The sequence below is a fragment of the Salmo trutta genome, chromosome 8 (genome assembly GCF_901001165.1).
Source record: "Salmo trutta chromosome 8, fSalTru1.1, whole genome shotgun sequence".
Taxonomy (NCBI): Eukaryota; Metazoa; Chordata; class Actinopteri; order Salmoniformes; family Salmonidae; genus Salmo; species Salmo trutta.
Window position 1 is genome coordinate 42,477,715 of NC_042964.1, and position 18,990 is coordinate 42,496,704.

At 46.0% G+C, this 18,990-nt stretch overlaps 1 protein-coding gene across 1 annotated transcript in view; it reads right to left on the reverse strand.

The window, feature by feature from the left end:
• LOC115199004 (membrane-associated guanylate kinase, WW and PDZ domain-containing protein 2) overlaps positions 1-18,990 on the reverse strand; it is a gene marked incomplete in the record, with an annotated part of 237,189 nt that overhangs the window by 18,307 nt on the left and 199,892 nt on the right. The window contains 8 exon segments of the mRNA XM_029761485.1: positions 273-507; positions 953-1,138; positions 1,813-2,082; positions 2,904-3,096; positions 3,467-3,558; positions 4,213-4,254; positions 7,750-7,972; positions 11,551-11,582. Of these exon segments, the coding sequence (XP_029617345.1) occupies positions 273-507; positions 953-1,138; positions 1,813-2,082; positions 2,904-3,096; positions 3,467-3,558; positions 4,213-4,254; positions 7,750-7,972; positions 11,551-11,582 (1,273 nt within the window).

The following is an 18,990-nucleotide window of genomic DNA, read 5'->3' on the forward strand; positions in this document are numbered from 1 at the left end:
ACATTAACCCATACACGTAGATGATCAACCATCTTAAACGATTTAAATACATAGGAAATGATAGAGCACTCAAATGCTGCACGTCTTAAATCAAATGTTATTGGTCACACACATATTTAGCAGACGTTATTGTGAGTTTAGCAAAATGCTTGTGTAAATGATGGCCCTATCCTGACGGACCAATATTTAGAACTGGGCTGGGTGCTATGAATTGGTGTGTGTGTTTTTAAGCAGTGTGCGTCTGTGTGTGTGTGACCATCCGGTTGCCGTACCTGCTGTCGTGGGTGTAGATCTGGGGTGGGGGGGCTGGGGTCTGTGTGATGGGGCTCTGGTGGGTCAGGGAGCTGGGCTGGGTGACTGCAGGGCTGGGCTGGGTGACTGCAGGGCTGGGCTGGGTGACAGCAAGGCTGGGCTGGCCCACGGCGGGACTGGGCTGGGCCTGAGGACTGTGCTGCTGGGTCACTGCTGGGCTCTGCTTCTCTGAGCTAGGGGCTGACGGGCTCAGCTCTGAAACACAGACAGACAGAAGTGTCAGACACAGTGACAGATAGATACACACCACAGCATAGACTATGCTAGACAGAGCCACATTACAATAATACACGGTCCATCTACTTCAAAGAACTGTCAGCACAATGCTCTGTGTGTAATCTACAGTAGATGCTCGTCATACAAGAAACACCCATGAAGCATTAGAAGATGGTGACAGAAACAGACATATCACTCGCTGATCCACGCAAATGGTGCCTTAGCCAGAGAGAGAACAACCTCCTTTAAAAAAGGATGTAAAACGGTCCGTACAGTAAGACAACGTGCTGCATTTAAGATGACAATCAGTTTTAACAACAGTCCCTGAAAGTCCCCCCACATCTACAGTATAGATGTCTCTGCTGACCCCTTGGTCCCCACATTATCTCCAGTCTACTGACCGTTGTCCCCTCGTCTCGCTCACCTTCCTGTGGTATGATCCGGAGGGTGACGCTGAGGCCGGCGTCCTTGATGAGCTTAACGATGTCGGCGTGGGGCATGTTGATGATGGACTGGCTGTTCACCGCCAGGATGCGGTCACCCACCTTCAGTTTGCCACAGCGGTCCGCCGGGCTGCCGTCGATGATACGCCCAATCTTATGGGGAACGCCTGGGATGGGAGGAGAGGAGGAGGACAACACACACAGAGTGAGAGACACAGATATGGATAGTTGAGGATGAGTCTGAGTTCAGGCTAATCTTACTGGTTGGCTGCTTTCTTTCCAGCTCTCCCTCTCTTCTTTCTATCTATGTTGCTCACTCTTTTCACATTTCTCTCGCCCCCTCTCAGCTTATGTAAGACAGCTGGCTGTATGCACGGCGAGTGTGGGCAGGGCACTAAAAGGCGACGCGGCGTACTGGAGCCTAGCTACCTCAGATCTGAGGGACTGGTACAGTCAGGAAACCATTTGGAATTGAGATGGGTTAGATGGTTAGAGGAGGAGTACATGGTTCAAAAATAGAGGTGTTACATTTTTTCTATAGTTGTGACCTCTTCCTCTCAGCAATTTCTGTCAGAATGGATTTGGTTATCTCTGCTTGGAATGACCGTATCTGTTGGACTAAAATGCACGAAAACTCTAGAGCATAATAATATGCTAAGCCTTCCCTTTTAAAAGGTGAAATTGCCATAAGGCAGTATATTGTAATGTAAACAACCCATGGACACGCAATAACACACACACACACACACACACACACACACACACACACACACACACACACACACTCACACACTCACTCACCTACACACACGTACACACACACACACAGAGCAGCACTCACTGATGGCGGCGGCGGTCTCGGGCCGGTTGAGCGAGCTGATGATGACGAATCCAAACCCTTCGCTCTCCTTGCGGTGGATAATGACGTCACTCGGTGGCTGCTGCACGCTGGAGGTCGGCTCGCCGTCTGTGGTGCTACCTGTACCCATGGCGTCAGTGGTTGGGGCTGCGTTGTTGCCAGGATAGGTGACATTGGTGAAGTCGCTGCGTGGGGAGCTGTGCTGGGTGGACACAGAGCCGGGGCTGCGGCCGTTCTCTGGACACGGCTCTCCTGTGAGGGGGAACGGAGAGCCGAGTTAACCTGCTCTGCTCTCCACCACTCCACACTGTAGCCCAGCACAGCAGCACAGCACTCAATGGACAAAGACTGGCCCTGTCTGGACTGGCTATCAGATCAGAGAAAGGTCATGGTTTCTCTCACACCTCATCGGCTGTATTGTTGCATCCAAAGATATTTTTAATCCAAAACAAAACCTCCATTGAAGATATCTGTAGATACAATCGCTAAGAACTAAGATTCCCTCAAAACCAAGATGTCATGTTAGAGCTCATTACATCTCCTTCAGTGATCAAGGTTGAACTGAAGACAGTGAGACCTCTGGGAGACACAGAGTCTTGACACCTCCAAAAGTGTTACTTTGAATCAAACGTTTGAGGGATGAAAGGCAAGACCACGGACGACACGGATGAGTCAGACAACCTTTCATGACTGGAGACGGAAGGAGAAGAGGGAGACAGAAGAGGGGAGACGGGATCTCACCAGGGTGGCTGTGCTCTCCTCCCCAGGCACCAAAGGCAGCCGGAGCGTAAGCTGACATAAGGGAATGGGGAGATCTGAGTGGGGAAGGTGTGTGTAGAGGGCTGCTACACTCATCACACAGCATGTTCTTGCAGCTCTACAATTCAAGGTACAATACAACAGCCGGAATCCACATAAGGCCAGAGAAAGGAAGACTATCAGGCCTTCTTGGAGTAGGATGAATTTGACCCTAGAGGATGATCTAAGGTCAGAGTTCCGTTTTCCTCCCTAATGATTAGGATTAGGAGTTTTCAGGAAACTGATCCTAGATCTGTCCCCTCCCATCCTCTCACCTGGGCCCTGTAGCCTCCTCCTGATGGTGAGGTTGACCTGTCCATTGCGGGCGGCGCCGTGCATCAGGTCGATGACGTAGCGGTGGGGCTTCCCTGCCACCGGGATCCCGTCCACGAAGATGAGCTCATCGCCTGGCCGCAGGCGCCCGTCTCTGTCCGCAGGGCTCTTCTCTATGATGGCCCCAATCAGAATCTGTTTATGGGAAAAAGACCAATCAGAACGCATGGAGAGCTAGGGGTAGGGGTTAAAAAGTCGGTTGACCAATCAGAGGGCTGGATTCATAAAAGGACTACATTGAAGTGATATGTAACCATGGTCAAGTGGACAAGAAACATGCAGTGAGTAACTGTATGTGAAATTACATGTATAAGTGGTTATGTTAGTGGTGCTTATGAATAGACACTCTACAGACAATTAACCAGTAACCATCCACAGCAGCATCACCAGTCTCTCAGTCAGTCAGGGTTCAGGGTTAGATATGTATGTAGTGGGTTAGAGAGGAGAAAATGACAGGGTTCCACGCCCATCTCATACGAGCCTTCTCACGAGTGTCCGGACTCACAGGCTGTCCCGCCTCGTCTCCCCCAAGGATGCGGAAGCCGAAGCCGGACTTCTGCCTCCTCAGGTGGACCTCCACCTCCTGGTACTCTGCCCCTGGGGTCAAGGAACAGACAATACCTGTGACACGTGTTGACCTTGGAGTGCCCTCAATCTAATGTCTAGTTTACGTGGAGCCAGAGGATTGTGGATCACACATTGTGAATGTTAACACATGAAATGAAAGGCACTGTTATTCCTGTGTTTTATATAATATTGTACAACAGCTGATGGAACTAACACTAAAAGTGTGAAAATGTTTTATCAGTGTTATTTCCTGGTAGTTGCTTGTTGAAAAGAATCTACACAGGACCCTAATCAGCAGGTTTGCATGGGCGGGAGTTTCAGCTTTCCATGGGGACATCAATGCAGTAAATTGGTTAATAGACCAATAACAAAGAGAGTTCCAAACTTCTCTGCCAATAACAGCTAGTTTTCAGTTTCCCCCTCCACACTCAAACCAGACAGTTCTTGCTAAATTCCTGCTTGAGAATGTTTCTTGGGCTAAAAAGCCAATTTTGCCAATTTTAATGGAAATCTGTTACAGTAAGGCACTTATTTGTTACCCAGAAATGATTTGATACTGATATAAAATGACTGCATTGGGCCTTTAATGCATTGCAAATTAAATGTTGAATAAAAAAAAGACAACATTTAGAATAATCCCTATTTCTCCCTGTGGGGAGTCTTCTTCAGGGCCACTGTACATACCAGAGTGGTCCACAGAGAAGGTGGTCCGCGGCAGGCCTGGCTCTGTGTGGGGGAGGGAGATTGAGGGAGCACCCATAAACAATAATACAACACACACATTGTCTTACAACTATCTCACTCAGAGCAGACTACTAAAAAGACTGTGAGACTAGAGCAAGACAGAAAAAAACTTGCCTCAGCACATTGTCTGCACAGAGTTCCTACATCATCCATTCCACTGTGGAAAAGATATGCTTAGGGCATGTAATACAGCTATCTTTTTATTTACAGTATGTGTTAGGGGAGCAGAAACTCATCTGCAATCAGGCCTTTACTGGAAAGCAGAATGATTTGCGGCATAGTGATATTCATTACCCCGAAAACCCTTTCCTATGAAATGAAGTAGAGCGGGTCAAAGTGACTGTGATGAGAAATGGGCTCTATTTACAGCAGGTTTAATCACGGAGACCAGTGTCCGCTGGGATGCCGGAGGAATTAATTGAGGAAACAAAGATGGCGGATGACACATAAGGAGACTGACACAAGTCTTACCACAGAACCCATATACAGTGTTTTAAGTTTATAATAAATAAGATTGCTGAAAAAAATACTCATACATGTGGGCAGAAGATAAGGACAGAATGACCTTGCTGGCTAGAGGTTGATTTTGGTATATTCCAGACTGTGTTGCAGTTTACATAAAGTACACAATTCATAAATCTCCATCTAACTCCAGCTCTCTCACATGTAATGGGGTCTCTTGGTTCCCTACTAGAATAAAAGCATCTAATTACAGATGTAGGATCTTAATTTGATCACTCTTTTGTGACTGAGAATACACAGCAGGAAATATAAACGTGTAGTGTAATAAGGCTTTAAAAGGCTTCTAAAGTGTGTAATATATATTATCAACTCCTACATTTTTTCCATGAATTATAAGCCATTTCCTGTTGCTGCATGATTATTTTCCAGCTGTAGAAAACCTTATCAACATTCAGTGGAAGCTACACTGACTTGTCTATGGTTGTGGGGTATGGGTGCATTTTCTTCTCTAACAGCCTGTATTGGTCTCCAGGCTATATTGGGACCAGTCCTAGTTAGATAAGGTTACTGAAAAATACCAATGTTCATGACCTACAACTCCCACACCACTGAGGGAAACAAGTAAAGTGTTCCTAAATGTTGCCCTGTGCCTCAACCCTGTTAACCTGACTGACCAACAGTCTGCACGTGTAGCCTAGCAGCGAACAGCACTTTGGGGGCATGTTACATGGAGGGGACAGATACTTAACACTAAACTGAACACGGGACTAAAGGAGAGAAAGAAATTATGGAAGAGCGAGAAACAAAGAGAGAGAGAGAGAGAGAAGAGAGTGAGACAGAGAGAGCGAGAGAGAGAGAGAGAGAGAGAAGAGAGAAAGAGACAGAGAGAGGGAGAGAGAGAAAGAGAGAGAGAGAGAGAGAAAGAGACAGAGAGAGGGAGAGAGAGAGAGAGAGAGAGAGAAGAGAGAAAGAGAGAGAGAGAGAAAGAGAGAGAAAGAGACAGAGAGAGAGAAAGAGACAGAGAGAGGGAGAGAGAGAAAGAGAGAGAGAAGGAGAGAAGAGAGTGAGACGAAGAGAGACAGTGACAGAGGAGAGAGCGACAGACAGACAGACAGACAGACAGACAGACAGACAGACAGACAGACAGACAGACAGACAGACAGACAGACAGAGACAGACAGACAGAAAGATATAGAGCGAGAGAGAGACAGACAGAGACAGACAGACAGACAGACAGACAGACAGACAGACAGACAGACAGACAGACAGACAGACAGACAGACAGACAGACAGACAGACAGACAGACAGACAGACAGACAGACAGACAGACAGAGAGAGAGAGAGAGACAGACAGAGATAGAGAGAGAGACAGACTGATATAAAGACACAGAGAGAGAGAGAGAGAAATGCAGATAGAAAGAGAGAGAGCTGGAGAGAGGGAGAGGAAAGCTACAGAAAAAGAGAGAGAGAGAAAGGAAAGCAACAGAGAAAGATTGACCGAGACGCTGGAAGGCTTTGACGTGGAGTTCTTCCGACAGCCCTGTCCTCTTTAATAAAGGTTGTGTTGCATAAGCGTGCACACAGCTTGTCTCTCTCCTCACCTACGACTGACTCAGGCCCACAGAGATTCTACCATAGAGAGGAGCAGAGCATTATCATGTCTACCGGCTAGAGCCTCGCATGTCAATCATGAAGCCTCTATGGTACATCAACCTGAACGGACTTAACAGAAACTAGCACTGTCACTAGCACTGGTCAAAAGGATGAGTGCACTTTATGTTCAGAATCATACAGTAGATATGACTACTGATGTCAAAAACCAATGGTATACTGTCGTACAAATCCTCCTACAGAGCATATCTTGGAAACACAGTTAAAAGCTTGGCCGTACACTCAATGAACTGAAAGGAAATCCCTACGCTTGTACCCCTGACAGGATCTTTAAAGGCTAAAATATAATTGTTGGCTCCTAAAGTTTATAGCGGTCTAGGAAGACAGGTTGTTGGCTGAGATGTTCCTGAAAAAAAGCTAATTTGACTATACACTCTGGCAGAACATCAACTGGAGGCAGAGATCCGCGAGATATTCAGAGATTCCCCTAACAAAGGAGTCTAGGCCAAGTACAAATGTATCAACATCAAGTCATCTGTCAGCACTAAGATAAAAGTATAAACTCTTAAACCATTGTCATACTCCATCATATTTACAGAAATACATCTACAGACAAAACAACATAATACATCTCATTCTGCAGAACTCAGATAACCCAGACTATGTCCCTATAAGAACAGAACCCAGACAACCCAAACTATGTCCCTATAGGAACAGAACCCAGACAACCCAAACTATGTCCCTATAGGAACAGAACCCAGACAACCCAAACTATGTCCCTATAGGAACAGAACCCAGACTATGTCCCTATAGGAACAGAACCCAGACAACCCAAACTATGTCCCTATAGGAACAGAACCCAGACTATGTCCCTATAGGAACAGAACCCAAACTATGTCCCTATAGGAACAGAACCCAGACAACCCAAACTATGTCCCTATAGGAACAGAACCCAGACAACCCAGACTATGTCCCTATAGGAACAGAACCCAGACAACCCAAACTATGTCCCTATAGGAACAGAACCCAGACAACCCAGACTATGTCCCTATAGGAACAGAACCCAGACAACCCAGACTATGTCCCTATAGGAACAGAACCCAGACTATGTCCCTATAGGAACAGAACCCAGACTATGTCCCTATAGGAACAGAACCCAGACAACCCAGACTATGTCCCTATAGGAACAGAACAGGTGGAGCTGAGGCCATTGTTATGTTGCACTATGGAGCCCTGACTACTGTTCACGAGGGCTACAATGATTCATTCAGGAGATGAGGTGTGTGTGTATGAGTGTGTATCTTCATAGGTCCACCTGTTCAGAAGAACATTAACCCCTGGAACCCCAGACAGATATGATGGGGCTGTTGTTGTTGTTGTACTAGTGTGTTTCCAGTACTTACGCCTACTACTCTCATAGATAGCCCTGGACTTCTCATAGAGGTCATAGGGGTCGGGCCTGCTCAGATCAAAGCCCTCGGGGAGGGCAGAGTCTGGGACTGAGGCCCTGTGGAGGTGGCGGGTCAGGAAGGGGGCGTTGTGGGGGACAACAGGGGCAGACAGACTGGTCTGGGGGCTGCCCTGACCCCCTCCCTGGCCTTGGGCCGCGTCCCACTGCTCCAACACCTGTAAACACATCAGACATCAGGGCATTGGTTCAGTCTCCACCACCCCTACCCTGGTTCTCACCCGGTCCTCACTCACTGACATCCCTAACGGATGCAAGGGGACACTGTCCTGGTACTCTAACAACTTCCTCTTAGACGAACCAAATGAGGTGAGAGCAGGTAGCGAACAATTCATAGTATACAGGTGGGGATAGAGGCCTTCATGGACGTCATCGACTTCATTGACCTCTGTCATTCACTACAGCAGTCTAATATTAGTGGGAGTAGTAATGCAGCAAAGCAACATGAGCACCAGCCGGCGGCGACTAATTAAAAGCAACAAAGATGAAGAGAGGAGAGGTGAAGAAACGTTTTAAAGGAAATAAAAGATGCCAGGGCTTATTAAAGCAGGTCCGGAAAAGCAGTGTGTTAATTATGCAGAAGGAGAGAGAGCACAGGCACACCAGTTCAGGGCTGCTGGGAGGAAGAGGGAGGCAGGCGGAGAGCATATTAAACATGGCAGTGTGCCACTGTCGTCGTTGGAAGACGGCAAATGGCCAAAGTGGGCACACAGAGGGTACTGGTCCAGTGTAGGGTGGCTACGGCCCAAGACATTCTATGATAGAGACTGTAGCGGATGCTAGAGGGGCATGGTGATAGGAGGAGTGCAAACACACAGCATTCACCCCCCTCAGAGAATATCTTGGATGAACCCGTGTGTCTCTGTGTGTGTGTGTGTTCTGCAACTATAATGGAATGTAGATGTGGTGGATAATGTGTGGTGTTTCCATTCTGGAAAACACTATTGTGGTGTCGCTAATACAATGCAGAAAAGCCAGCAGTGCTAGTGTCAAAACAGGTTTGTTTTGTCCCAATTACTCTCAGCAGTGTTGAATCCCAAACCACTCAGTGTGCGTCCAGGAGAAAAAGAGAGAAGTGGTAATTTATGCGAGCGTACAACCAAACAATGCGGCTAAATGGTTAAGTGCATAAAATATGATTTCTCTTCCAATTTGAAATAAGCACCACATTAATTATTCGAAGTGATAAACACTATGGCCTATTTTGACAAGCTGAGCTGCTTTCTTGTGTTGCATAAATGTCAGTTGTCTTTAGAAAACAGAGTGGTGTTGATGAGATAGTGAAGATGACACATTGGTATGTTAGGATGACAGTGAGAACGACAGTTCTCTCTAGTACCACCCGATAAAATGACTCGTTTGATATCAGGAGCGGTATAAAAAGATGCTGCCAAGGCACCTAGTTCCATCGGACCAAGGCAAAATCAAAGTGTTCCCACTCTGCTACTGATCTTCAGAATGTCTGAGTGTCTGGCCGTGTAATGGCAGGGTGACAGTCAGGGGATCTTATTAAATCTGGACCAGACTATATCACTGTCACTTCCCCTACCTCCTCCTCCAACATCTCTCTCTCCCTCCATCTATTATACTGTATGTAGTAAGTGAAGAATGAAGGTTGGCAGTCTTTCCTAACTGGCCCTGAGAGGGATAAATAAAGATGTTTTGAATCGAATTGAATCTTTCCCCCTCATTTAGTCAGTCAGTCAGTCAGGCTCTTTAAGACTGTATGACCTGTGTGTGTGTGGCTAGAGACTGCTGTTTCCTACACACAACACTCTCAGGTCTGGCCATGAACTGACTCTGCATCCACACCAATAGTACTACATGCTATTGTATATTATGTTCTTCACTCTCATGACTATATGAGAATATACTCATATATGAACAGGCTTTGTTCCAAGCTGAATTGGGAAGGCAGGGCATCATTATTACGTCTACCAACTTTGAGTCACAATTACAGAGCTACCCTAGTCTCTGTTTTTAAACTTTGCATCCATGATGGATTATTTAGGCTGGGATTCTTTGGGCTATGGAAATCGTCTTGGAACTAATGATATCCAATTAAACCTGGGCTGAACTCTGAACTCTGTGTTGGGGGCGGTTGGCAGCTGCTGTTGCTCTGAAGCCTGTTCTGCCTCTTCTCCACCACAGCTGAATGTGTGGAGAGGAACATACACACGCTAGGGGAGAGAGAGAGAGAGAGAGAGAGAGAGAGAGAGAGAGAGAGAGAGAGAGAGAGAGAGAGAGAGAGAGAGAGAGAGAGAGAGAGAGAGAGAGAGAGAGAGAGAGAGAGAGAGAGAGAGAGAGAGAGTGGCTTCGGCTGGACTGCCTGCCTGCCTGCCTCCATAGCTATTTTCCCAGGCACTTCTTCTCCGGGAGCTCAGATTCAGAATTACCATTAATCTGTTGGAAACTGAGAGATTCCACAAAGAGGAGAACAGAAATGAGCTACAATGAGGAAAAATCCATGTGAGGGCTTGAGAGAGCTGCTGACACGCAGGGATAACACAAAGACTGCTTCTTCTGAGTCCATGGATGTGTGGAATGTTATGATCTGTCGCCGGAGACTCCACAAATGAGCTGGGGTTAGTAGCTGGTTAGCTATATCAGAGCCAAACTAGAACATGAAGTAGCATGAAATGGGATACACACACACACAGACACACACACACACACACACACACACACACACACACACACACACACACACACACACACACACACACACACACACAGACACACACACAGACACACACACACACACACACCTTGTTTCTTGGCAATACACCATGTCTAACTCAACTCAGAGAGTGCTCTGAGAGGCATTGTTGCAGCTCTTCCTTGTTTGGACGACAAGTGTTTATTGAGTGTTTGGGGACAGAGTCCACACAGACACAGACAGAGACAGACAGACAGACAGATAAACAGTCTAAGAGGTCTCAGACATCTTGAAAGTTTTAGCTTTCAACATGTTAGTACAATCTGTCTAGACAAAAACTAAAAATACAACATTTGTATATTTTCTCTGACATATATGACATCTGAGAAAACATAGATATGACAAAAGATGATCAGGAAAGATAGCTAAGTTAGTAGCAGTTCTATAGCAGCCTGGAGATGAAGGAAGAAGGGAAGAATGGATGATCATTTCTCGGTATGACTGTTAGAAAAGGGTTCTCTCACTCTCTCTATCAGGGATACAGAGGAGCTGAGAGAAGGATGGAATGTTGAGGGGACCATGCCAACCCAGAGTCTGGACCATAGATATAGCATTACTAGAAGAGCATCTGGTCTAGCAGTTTGCATAGACGTAGACTGTCATGTGCATAGACATACACCACATAGAATGACCATCAAGATTTATTTAGATCATGGCCCATCTGGCTCGCGGTATGACGAATCTAGTAATTCTATATCTATGAGTGGGCCACTTCACCCTTTCCTCTGCATGTGACGGCAAGAGGAAGGGTCCAACTCAAGGCCAGGATACAGCAGCAGCCGAGACACGACAACAGCACTACAGTTAGTATAAGGGAAGGGAATAGAATAGAGTAGTCATTCTCAGCTAAACAGCAGCAAGACTGCATCCAAAGTTCAGAAGATATAGATTTAAGGTTATGTAGTAAAGTCAATCAGAGCAGCTCCAACATATATGCACAGTGCAGCCATTTTGTTAACTAAATGAGTCAATTAGAATTAATGGGAGAGCTGAGGCTCGGAAGACAATGCATTTTACCTGTTTAGGGGTCTTCCAGGGTGAATAGTGACCTGCAATAGTGAGAAAACAACAATGTTTAGCCTAGAGAGTAGTGGCAGCCATTACATTAGGTCTGAGCTGGTCTGTCTGTGTCTGAGGGCTACTCCATGAACTAAGGAAAGATAACAAAACTTATATGGAGTAAAACATTAAGAAACCAATGGAAAGATGACAGATTTACACTAAAAGCAATGAGAGGGCTGCAAAATAATCCCACCCCAAGTGGTGCGATGCAATGTCCTTGAGAAGCAGATTCTTGAAGCACCAGAAAGACAATGGGTCAGAGAGGATCTTACAGTAACGTTGGTCTCCAAGCCAAGGGGAAGTTGAAAACTGCCACCACCACAGTACAAAACATTAAGAACACCTGCTCTTTCCATCACATAGACTGACCAGGTGAATCCAGGTGAAAGCTATGATCCCTATTTGATGCCACTTGTTAAATCCACTTTAATCAGTATAGATGAAGGGGAGGAGACAGGTTAAAGAAGGATTTTTAAGTCTTGAGACAACTGAGATATGGATGGTGTTAAGTGTGCCATTCAGAGGCTGAATGGGCAAGACACAAAACGTTAGTACGTTTTGAACAGGGTATGGTAGTAGGTGCCAGGGGCACTGGTTTGTGCCAAGAACTGAAACACTGCTGGGTTTTTCACGCTCAACAGTTTCCCGTGTGTATCAAGAATGGTCCACCACCCAAAGGACATCCAGCCAACTTGACAAAACTGTGAGAAGCATTGTCAACATGGGCCAGCATCCCTGTGGAACGCTTTCGACACCTTGTAGAGTCCATGTCCCGAATAATTAAGGCTGTTCTGAGGGCAAAAGGGGATGCAACTCAATGTTAGGAAGGTGTTCCTAATGTTTTGTATACTCAGTGTATATATATATATATATATATATTACACATTACCGTATGTGTTGCTAAATCATTCCAAATAATTGATCGGGGATCATATTGGGGAAGCCTTTGCCAGTATTTGGATAAACATCCAGGCTTGATCTTATAACAAAATTCTCTGTCATTTAATTTGCCTTACAGGGACAACGCTTGGGGAAAACACCAGAGGTAAAGAATCAAATGGGATTCTCACAGAAGTAGAATAGGTCATAACCTTAGAAAACCCTAAACGCTCCCCTGACTCTAAAGTTGGATTGAACTGATGAGAATGATTCGATAGGTGATGAGGCTTCACCATTCAACACAGGAGGGACTATTTTCCACTGACAAATATAACCTACACAGTAAGTTTCCATGTTAGACTGGCAGATTTGATACAATACAAGATATACACTAGAGCTGTGGTATTCAAACTGTTTCAGCGGGGACCCCATGATTTGAGGCAAAATTTCCGGGGACCCCATTTTTCCCCTGAAGAATTTCTGGCAACCCCTCGCAACTTTGAAATCGGTACATTTTGATTTTTACATCAACAAATAACCTTCAATGCATTACATTTTCTTCTCTTATCAAAATGAAAAGAAACCAATTAATACATTTTCTCAATAAAATTATGTTTCTCAAAAACGTTTGTATATTGTACCATCTGTCCTCAAATGTTTGGTTCCAAAAATAATTATACATATATTTTTATTTCGCAACCCCTACTGCAGTTCCCCTGACCCCGAATCTCACTGCACTACAGTGTACAGGCCATGTAGGTCCTGTAATTGTGTGAGTTTAGCAAGTCATTGCATGCACTTAATTACATCATTTGCTAGCAGTAGCATGGACCTCTGCCTTGGATTGAATCATTCAGGGAACTGTAGTCTCAACAGTCACAGCATGTGTGTGGGATGAGGACATATCACAACACTACTGTGTTTGGACCACACACTGCCAGGCCAGAGGGCTCCAACTATTTCTCGGGTAAATATTCATATTCCAGTTAAAGATCTCCACTTCTAATATATCAACATGGATTGTGACTTTCGTTAATTGATTGAAGGCATACCAGAGGCGCTGTGTGAATGTGCAAAGTTTTGGGATGATTTTGGCCGGAGGGTAGTGTGAATGAGTTGGCTGTGTTAGGGGTAGGTCATGTGTTTTCAATGGGGAAACAGAACCCCTCCCTGAGCACTAACATAAAGCCATCTGTAAGCTGTAAATAATGAGGTGGAAGCTCCACCACTACACTTATATCTATCCAGATCATTCAGATCTGCAAACACCGAAGGGGAAGGGCGAGTCCTTACCCACCACCACTGTCATCTAAAAAGGCCCAGCCAACATTTACTCAGCAAATGACAACATTCCACAATCTACTTCAGCCTAGAACACATGATCACAACAAACAGAGTGTAACAGAATGCAGGAATTCCAGCGGTACTCACCACCGCCAGTGTTCACGCTCAGAGCTATGCAACGCAAGGCAGCAGTCTCACATCAAAAGACCCAGCTTCATAATATATACGGCCCAAACTATTCACTCCACATCGGCCCCCCGGAGAAACAGGGAGCAATGTAAAAAACAACAAACAAACAACAGACTGTCTGTCTTCTCAATTCAATTTTCAGCCCCTCCAGGAACAGAACGAGTGGATGCAAATCGTCGAGGATGGAATTAGCGAGTGGCTGCCTGCGTTACATGCCAGGAGGCTTCTGGGCGCTAGTCTCTTTTTAAGGGCGCAATCACACCGCAAACATGCCCTCCATCACCAACGAGTGGCACAGCAGAAATGGGAAGTGATCAACAAAAGAGAGGGAGTGTAGAGGAGGGAGGAAGGGAGAGAGATGCAGCGACAGAGAAGACACGTTTGCAAACTATCATTCTCTCTCAGTGAGTCATCAATCTGACTGGAGCTTGCCTTGCACAGATCCACGGCTAGAATAAAGATTTTTATAGATGGGGGGGAAATTACAGCAGCTTATCAGGAAGGACTTTAACAATTCTCAAATCCAATTAATTTTTTGGACAGCTCTATCAGCACAGGCACAACATGTATAAAGATGATAAAGAATCCACATTACTGGGTGACACATGAGAGAGCGTTCAGACGGCAGGCCTGTTTTTTAATGAAAACTGACTCTCTTCACTTTCTCAAAACAAGGTCCATCATTACGAGTGCTCTTAGGATGACCTGCTATCAACCGGCATTACTTCAAGACAGAACAACCTGTGTTCCCTGGGAAAGGCAGAGCTACACCCATCATGGAGGGTACTCCACAGGGTAAATCCATTCATTAACTCAGGCATAGGTGTTTGGTTAGACAGAGATGTCAGCGATGCCCTTTCCTATGGCAGATCAGCACTGAGATGTATTGAGTGACAGACTCTTGCCTCTGTTCCTGTGAGACGCCATAGCAGAGAACATTACTGAGTCAAATATGTTCTAATACCTGAGCTGCATTTCATTTAGTTTGCCTGGCACAGTAGAACCAATTTTATGGTTCAGATAGTGCAGGGATCTGAGCTAGCACTACATCTGCAAGTTAACCATGACAGGTCACGTTATCATTAGCCTACAGTACTCATAGTATGTAACACTTGCAATGATGACATTCCACCTGGAGATCTGACAGAGTAGAGGTGTCTGAAGTGAATAATTTGTCACAGAGCAGTGGGACAGGACCATGTTAGAGCAGCGGGACAGGACCATGTAAGAGCATTGGGAGAGGACCATATAAGAGCATTGGGACAGGACCATGTAAGAGCAGTGGGACAGGACCATATAAGAGCATTGGGAAAGGACCATGTAAGAGCAGTGGGACAGGACCATATAAGAGAAGTGGGACAGGACCATGTAAGAGCAGTGGGACAGGACCATGTAAGAGCAGTGGTACAGGACCATGCAAGAGAAGTGGGACAGGACCATGCAAGAGAAGTGGGACAGGACTATGTAAGAGCATTGGGACAGGACCATGTAAGAGCAGTGGTACAGGACCATGCAAGAGAAGTGGGACAGGACCATGCAAGAGAAGTGGGACAGGACTATGTAAGAGCATTGGGACAGGACCATGTAAGAGCAGTGGGACAGGACCATGTAAGAGCAGTGGGACAGGACCATGTAAGAGCAGTGGGACAGGACCATGTAAGAGCAGTGGTACAGGACCATGTTAGAGCAGTGGGACAGGACCATGTTAGAGCATTGGGACAGGATCATGTAAGAGCATTGGGACAAGACCATGTAAGAGAAGTGGGACAGGACCATGTAAGAGCACTGGGACAGGACCATGTAGGAGCATTGGGACAGGACCATATAAGAGCATTGGGAGAGGACCATGTAAGAGCATTGGGACAGGACCATGTAAGAGCATTGGGACAGGACCATGTAAGAGCAGTGGGACAGGACCATGTAAGAGCAGTGGGACAGGATCATGTAAGAGCAGTGGGACAGGACCATGTAAGAGCATTGGGACAGGACCATGTAAGAGCATTGGGACAGGACCATGTAAGAGCAGTGGGACAGGATCATGTAAGAGCATTGGGACAGGACCATGTAAGAGCAGTGGGACAGGATCATGTTAGAGCAGTGGGACAGGACCATGTTAGAGCATTGGGACAGGACCATGTAGGAGCATTGGGACAGGACCATGTAAGAGCATTGGGACAGGACCATGTAAGAGCAGCGGGACAGGACCACCAGTTTTACGGTGACTCTTCTGCTCCAATGAGACCATGCTGACCCACTGCAGTTTCCTGTGGCAACTAATCGATGACCTCGGTGGAGCACTGAACAACTGGGCCTGCCCATGGTCCTAATGCCCCTAAGGATAGCAGGTAGTGTATACTGTATTAACAAAGGGATATTGAATTTGGGGGCTTGAGGGCTGAAGTACTGCTGACTTTCTTTTCTACCTTGATTAATTGATTGGCTGGCTGAGGTTTGAATCACTTCCTGATTAGAAGAAAAATGATAAATAGCTCTGATGTAAAGTGTGACTGTCAGTGAGAGTGAGAGGGTTGACATATTTTCTGTCTACGGCGAAAGAGCTGCATGCTAAATGAATCAGCAACATACTAATGGAACTTAGTGATGCCCCCATACAGTTAATTAGTTGATTGAATCAGAGCCATACGAGACCCTATGTAGATGTAGGTATTTCCAACATGACACGACACACCTGCACACGCGTACACACACGCATGTGCACACACACAGATACACTGCACGCACACACACACTCACAACAGTGAAGAGCACAATAATATCACACCTCCAGGCTAACAGCAGGCCATGTCATTATTTAAATGAGATTTGGATAACACTACGATTTGATGGAATCTTGCATAGCTTATGAATATACATAAAGCCCACAGGGGCGGTTAGCTACTTTAAATAATATCTGCCGCATGAAAATTGATTTTGTTGCATGCTGGTTCCATGTTCACTCACGTGTTCAATACCAACACACATCTAGCTGAGGAACAGTAGAAATTATGTGCAGAGAGAAAACTCCATGCTTCAATCCACATTACAGCTCACAACAACACAATCATTTCTTTATCCCTACTACTCGTATAATACAATCACACTTTAATCGCACACTTTAAACACACTCCAAGTAAAAGGGCCTAGTTTCGTCAATGGAGCCATTGAGCCGTTCCAGGTTAAGCACCCTACTTAGACTCCCAACACACTTTTGTGAAGCCTTAACCCCTGACTCAATGAAAGTGATCTTAGTACCACTCAACCCTAGTAAATGTGTTTAACCTCTTCTAGCCCCGCTGGGATCTGACCTGCCTGCTCACCTATAAGCCATTTTAATGTCTCTCCCACCTCCCTCTCTCTTCCTGTTCCTATCTCCTAGGGCCATTCTGATTGGCCAAGGATTCCTGCAGCGGCACAAGGCAGTTCTAGATTGGCTCAGGTCTGCATGGTGCATGTTGGTGGAGACAGAGCTGTGAACATGGCTGTTGCTGTTCAGCACTGTGCTGGTCTGGCAGGCAGCCTGCTCTAGCGCCTCTTACTGTTAGCCAATGAATCACTGTCTGGCTGTGTGCTGAATAATATACTTTCCATCCCTCCCTTCTCTCGATCTCTCACTCTCTATCTCTTTGTTGTGATAGTCATCCCTGGTTCAGCCCGGAGGAAGAAATAGCCACCTTAAAGAGCATTAGGAGGGAACAGGAGGGAACAGGACAGGCCAAGTGAGCAAGAAAGACTAGAGTGACTAACACACTGGCAGCATCCATCAAGAGAAAACCTCAGTGAGAGAGTGTACTCGACCAGCAAACAGCTATTGACCATGTATGTATGTGTACTGTGTATACATATGGATTTCTGCTGGTGGGTAAGCATGGGTGGGCAAACGCATGTGAACTTCACAACCCTGCCACGTCGAGGCACACTAAACGGACATGTCTGAAATCCTCCAATTAGTGTTGTGGTGAAGGCAGCTTGGGTAATGGCGTAGATGGGCCTTAACGAGGGTGTCTGCAGCACACTCGCTAATTAGTGGCGCTGATGAGAGGCACGGCGGCTATTTGTATTGGCAGAAAGAGGCCGGGAGTCAGCGGGGAGTTGAAGGGATGGCTGAATATCATAACTTTATTAGGAGAGCAGGACCGTTTAAAAGTGATCCCGCGTAATTCACTGGATGTTAGCGATGGTAAGTGAGTCCGTCTCTGATCCATGGAGGAGAGAGTAAACGGTGTGGACCTCCTCCATTCCTGATGATGAGCATTATGGGGATTGATACCAGTACAAGTGAAGACATACACATGGATACACACACACACACACACACACACACACACACACACACACACACACACACACACACACACAACCCCACACACACAAAAAAAACACACGCTCACGCACACACATTCACATCGCAAGCTGAAGTGACGGCCCTGATAACATCAATTTAGCTGTCATAAGGTAGTTATGAAGTAGCAAACCATGAAGCAATAATGAACAACTATATGACATGAACAGCAGAAAGCTATGGGCTAGAGGCACGGTGTAAACACAGACATTACATCCACAGTTTATGTACAGCTAATATATGTGTTTCTGCTACCATTTAGCAATGATGATCACTAACGCCACTTCAAATACTCTAATATTTGTGGAGACATGGTGTAAAAAAAAAGACACATTCAATTAAGTCTTCACACAGTGACAGTGGTTGCAACTTTCACGGCAACGCTCATCCGTCGAGTACTGGTGACCATGACAACGTGCACCCGGGCTACATCATGAACAAACGCACGCACGCAATCGCACACACGCAATAGTCAATAGCTTCCAGAGATAAGAGCTCTCCCTCTTCATAGTTAAGGAGGCCTGTGGCCATCCCCAGACAGACAGAGCTGCTGTGGGGTAACTCAGCTCCCACTGATCACTTAGGATCTCACTAACGCTGTCTCTGCCTTTAATGGAGGGGTTGGCACGGCAACCTGCCACAAAAGAGCCACAACAGCGCCGCGAGGCTCTACACGGACAAGAAATCGTGAGTGTGTGTGTAAA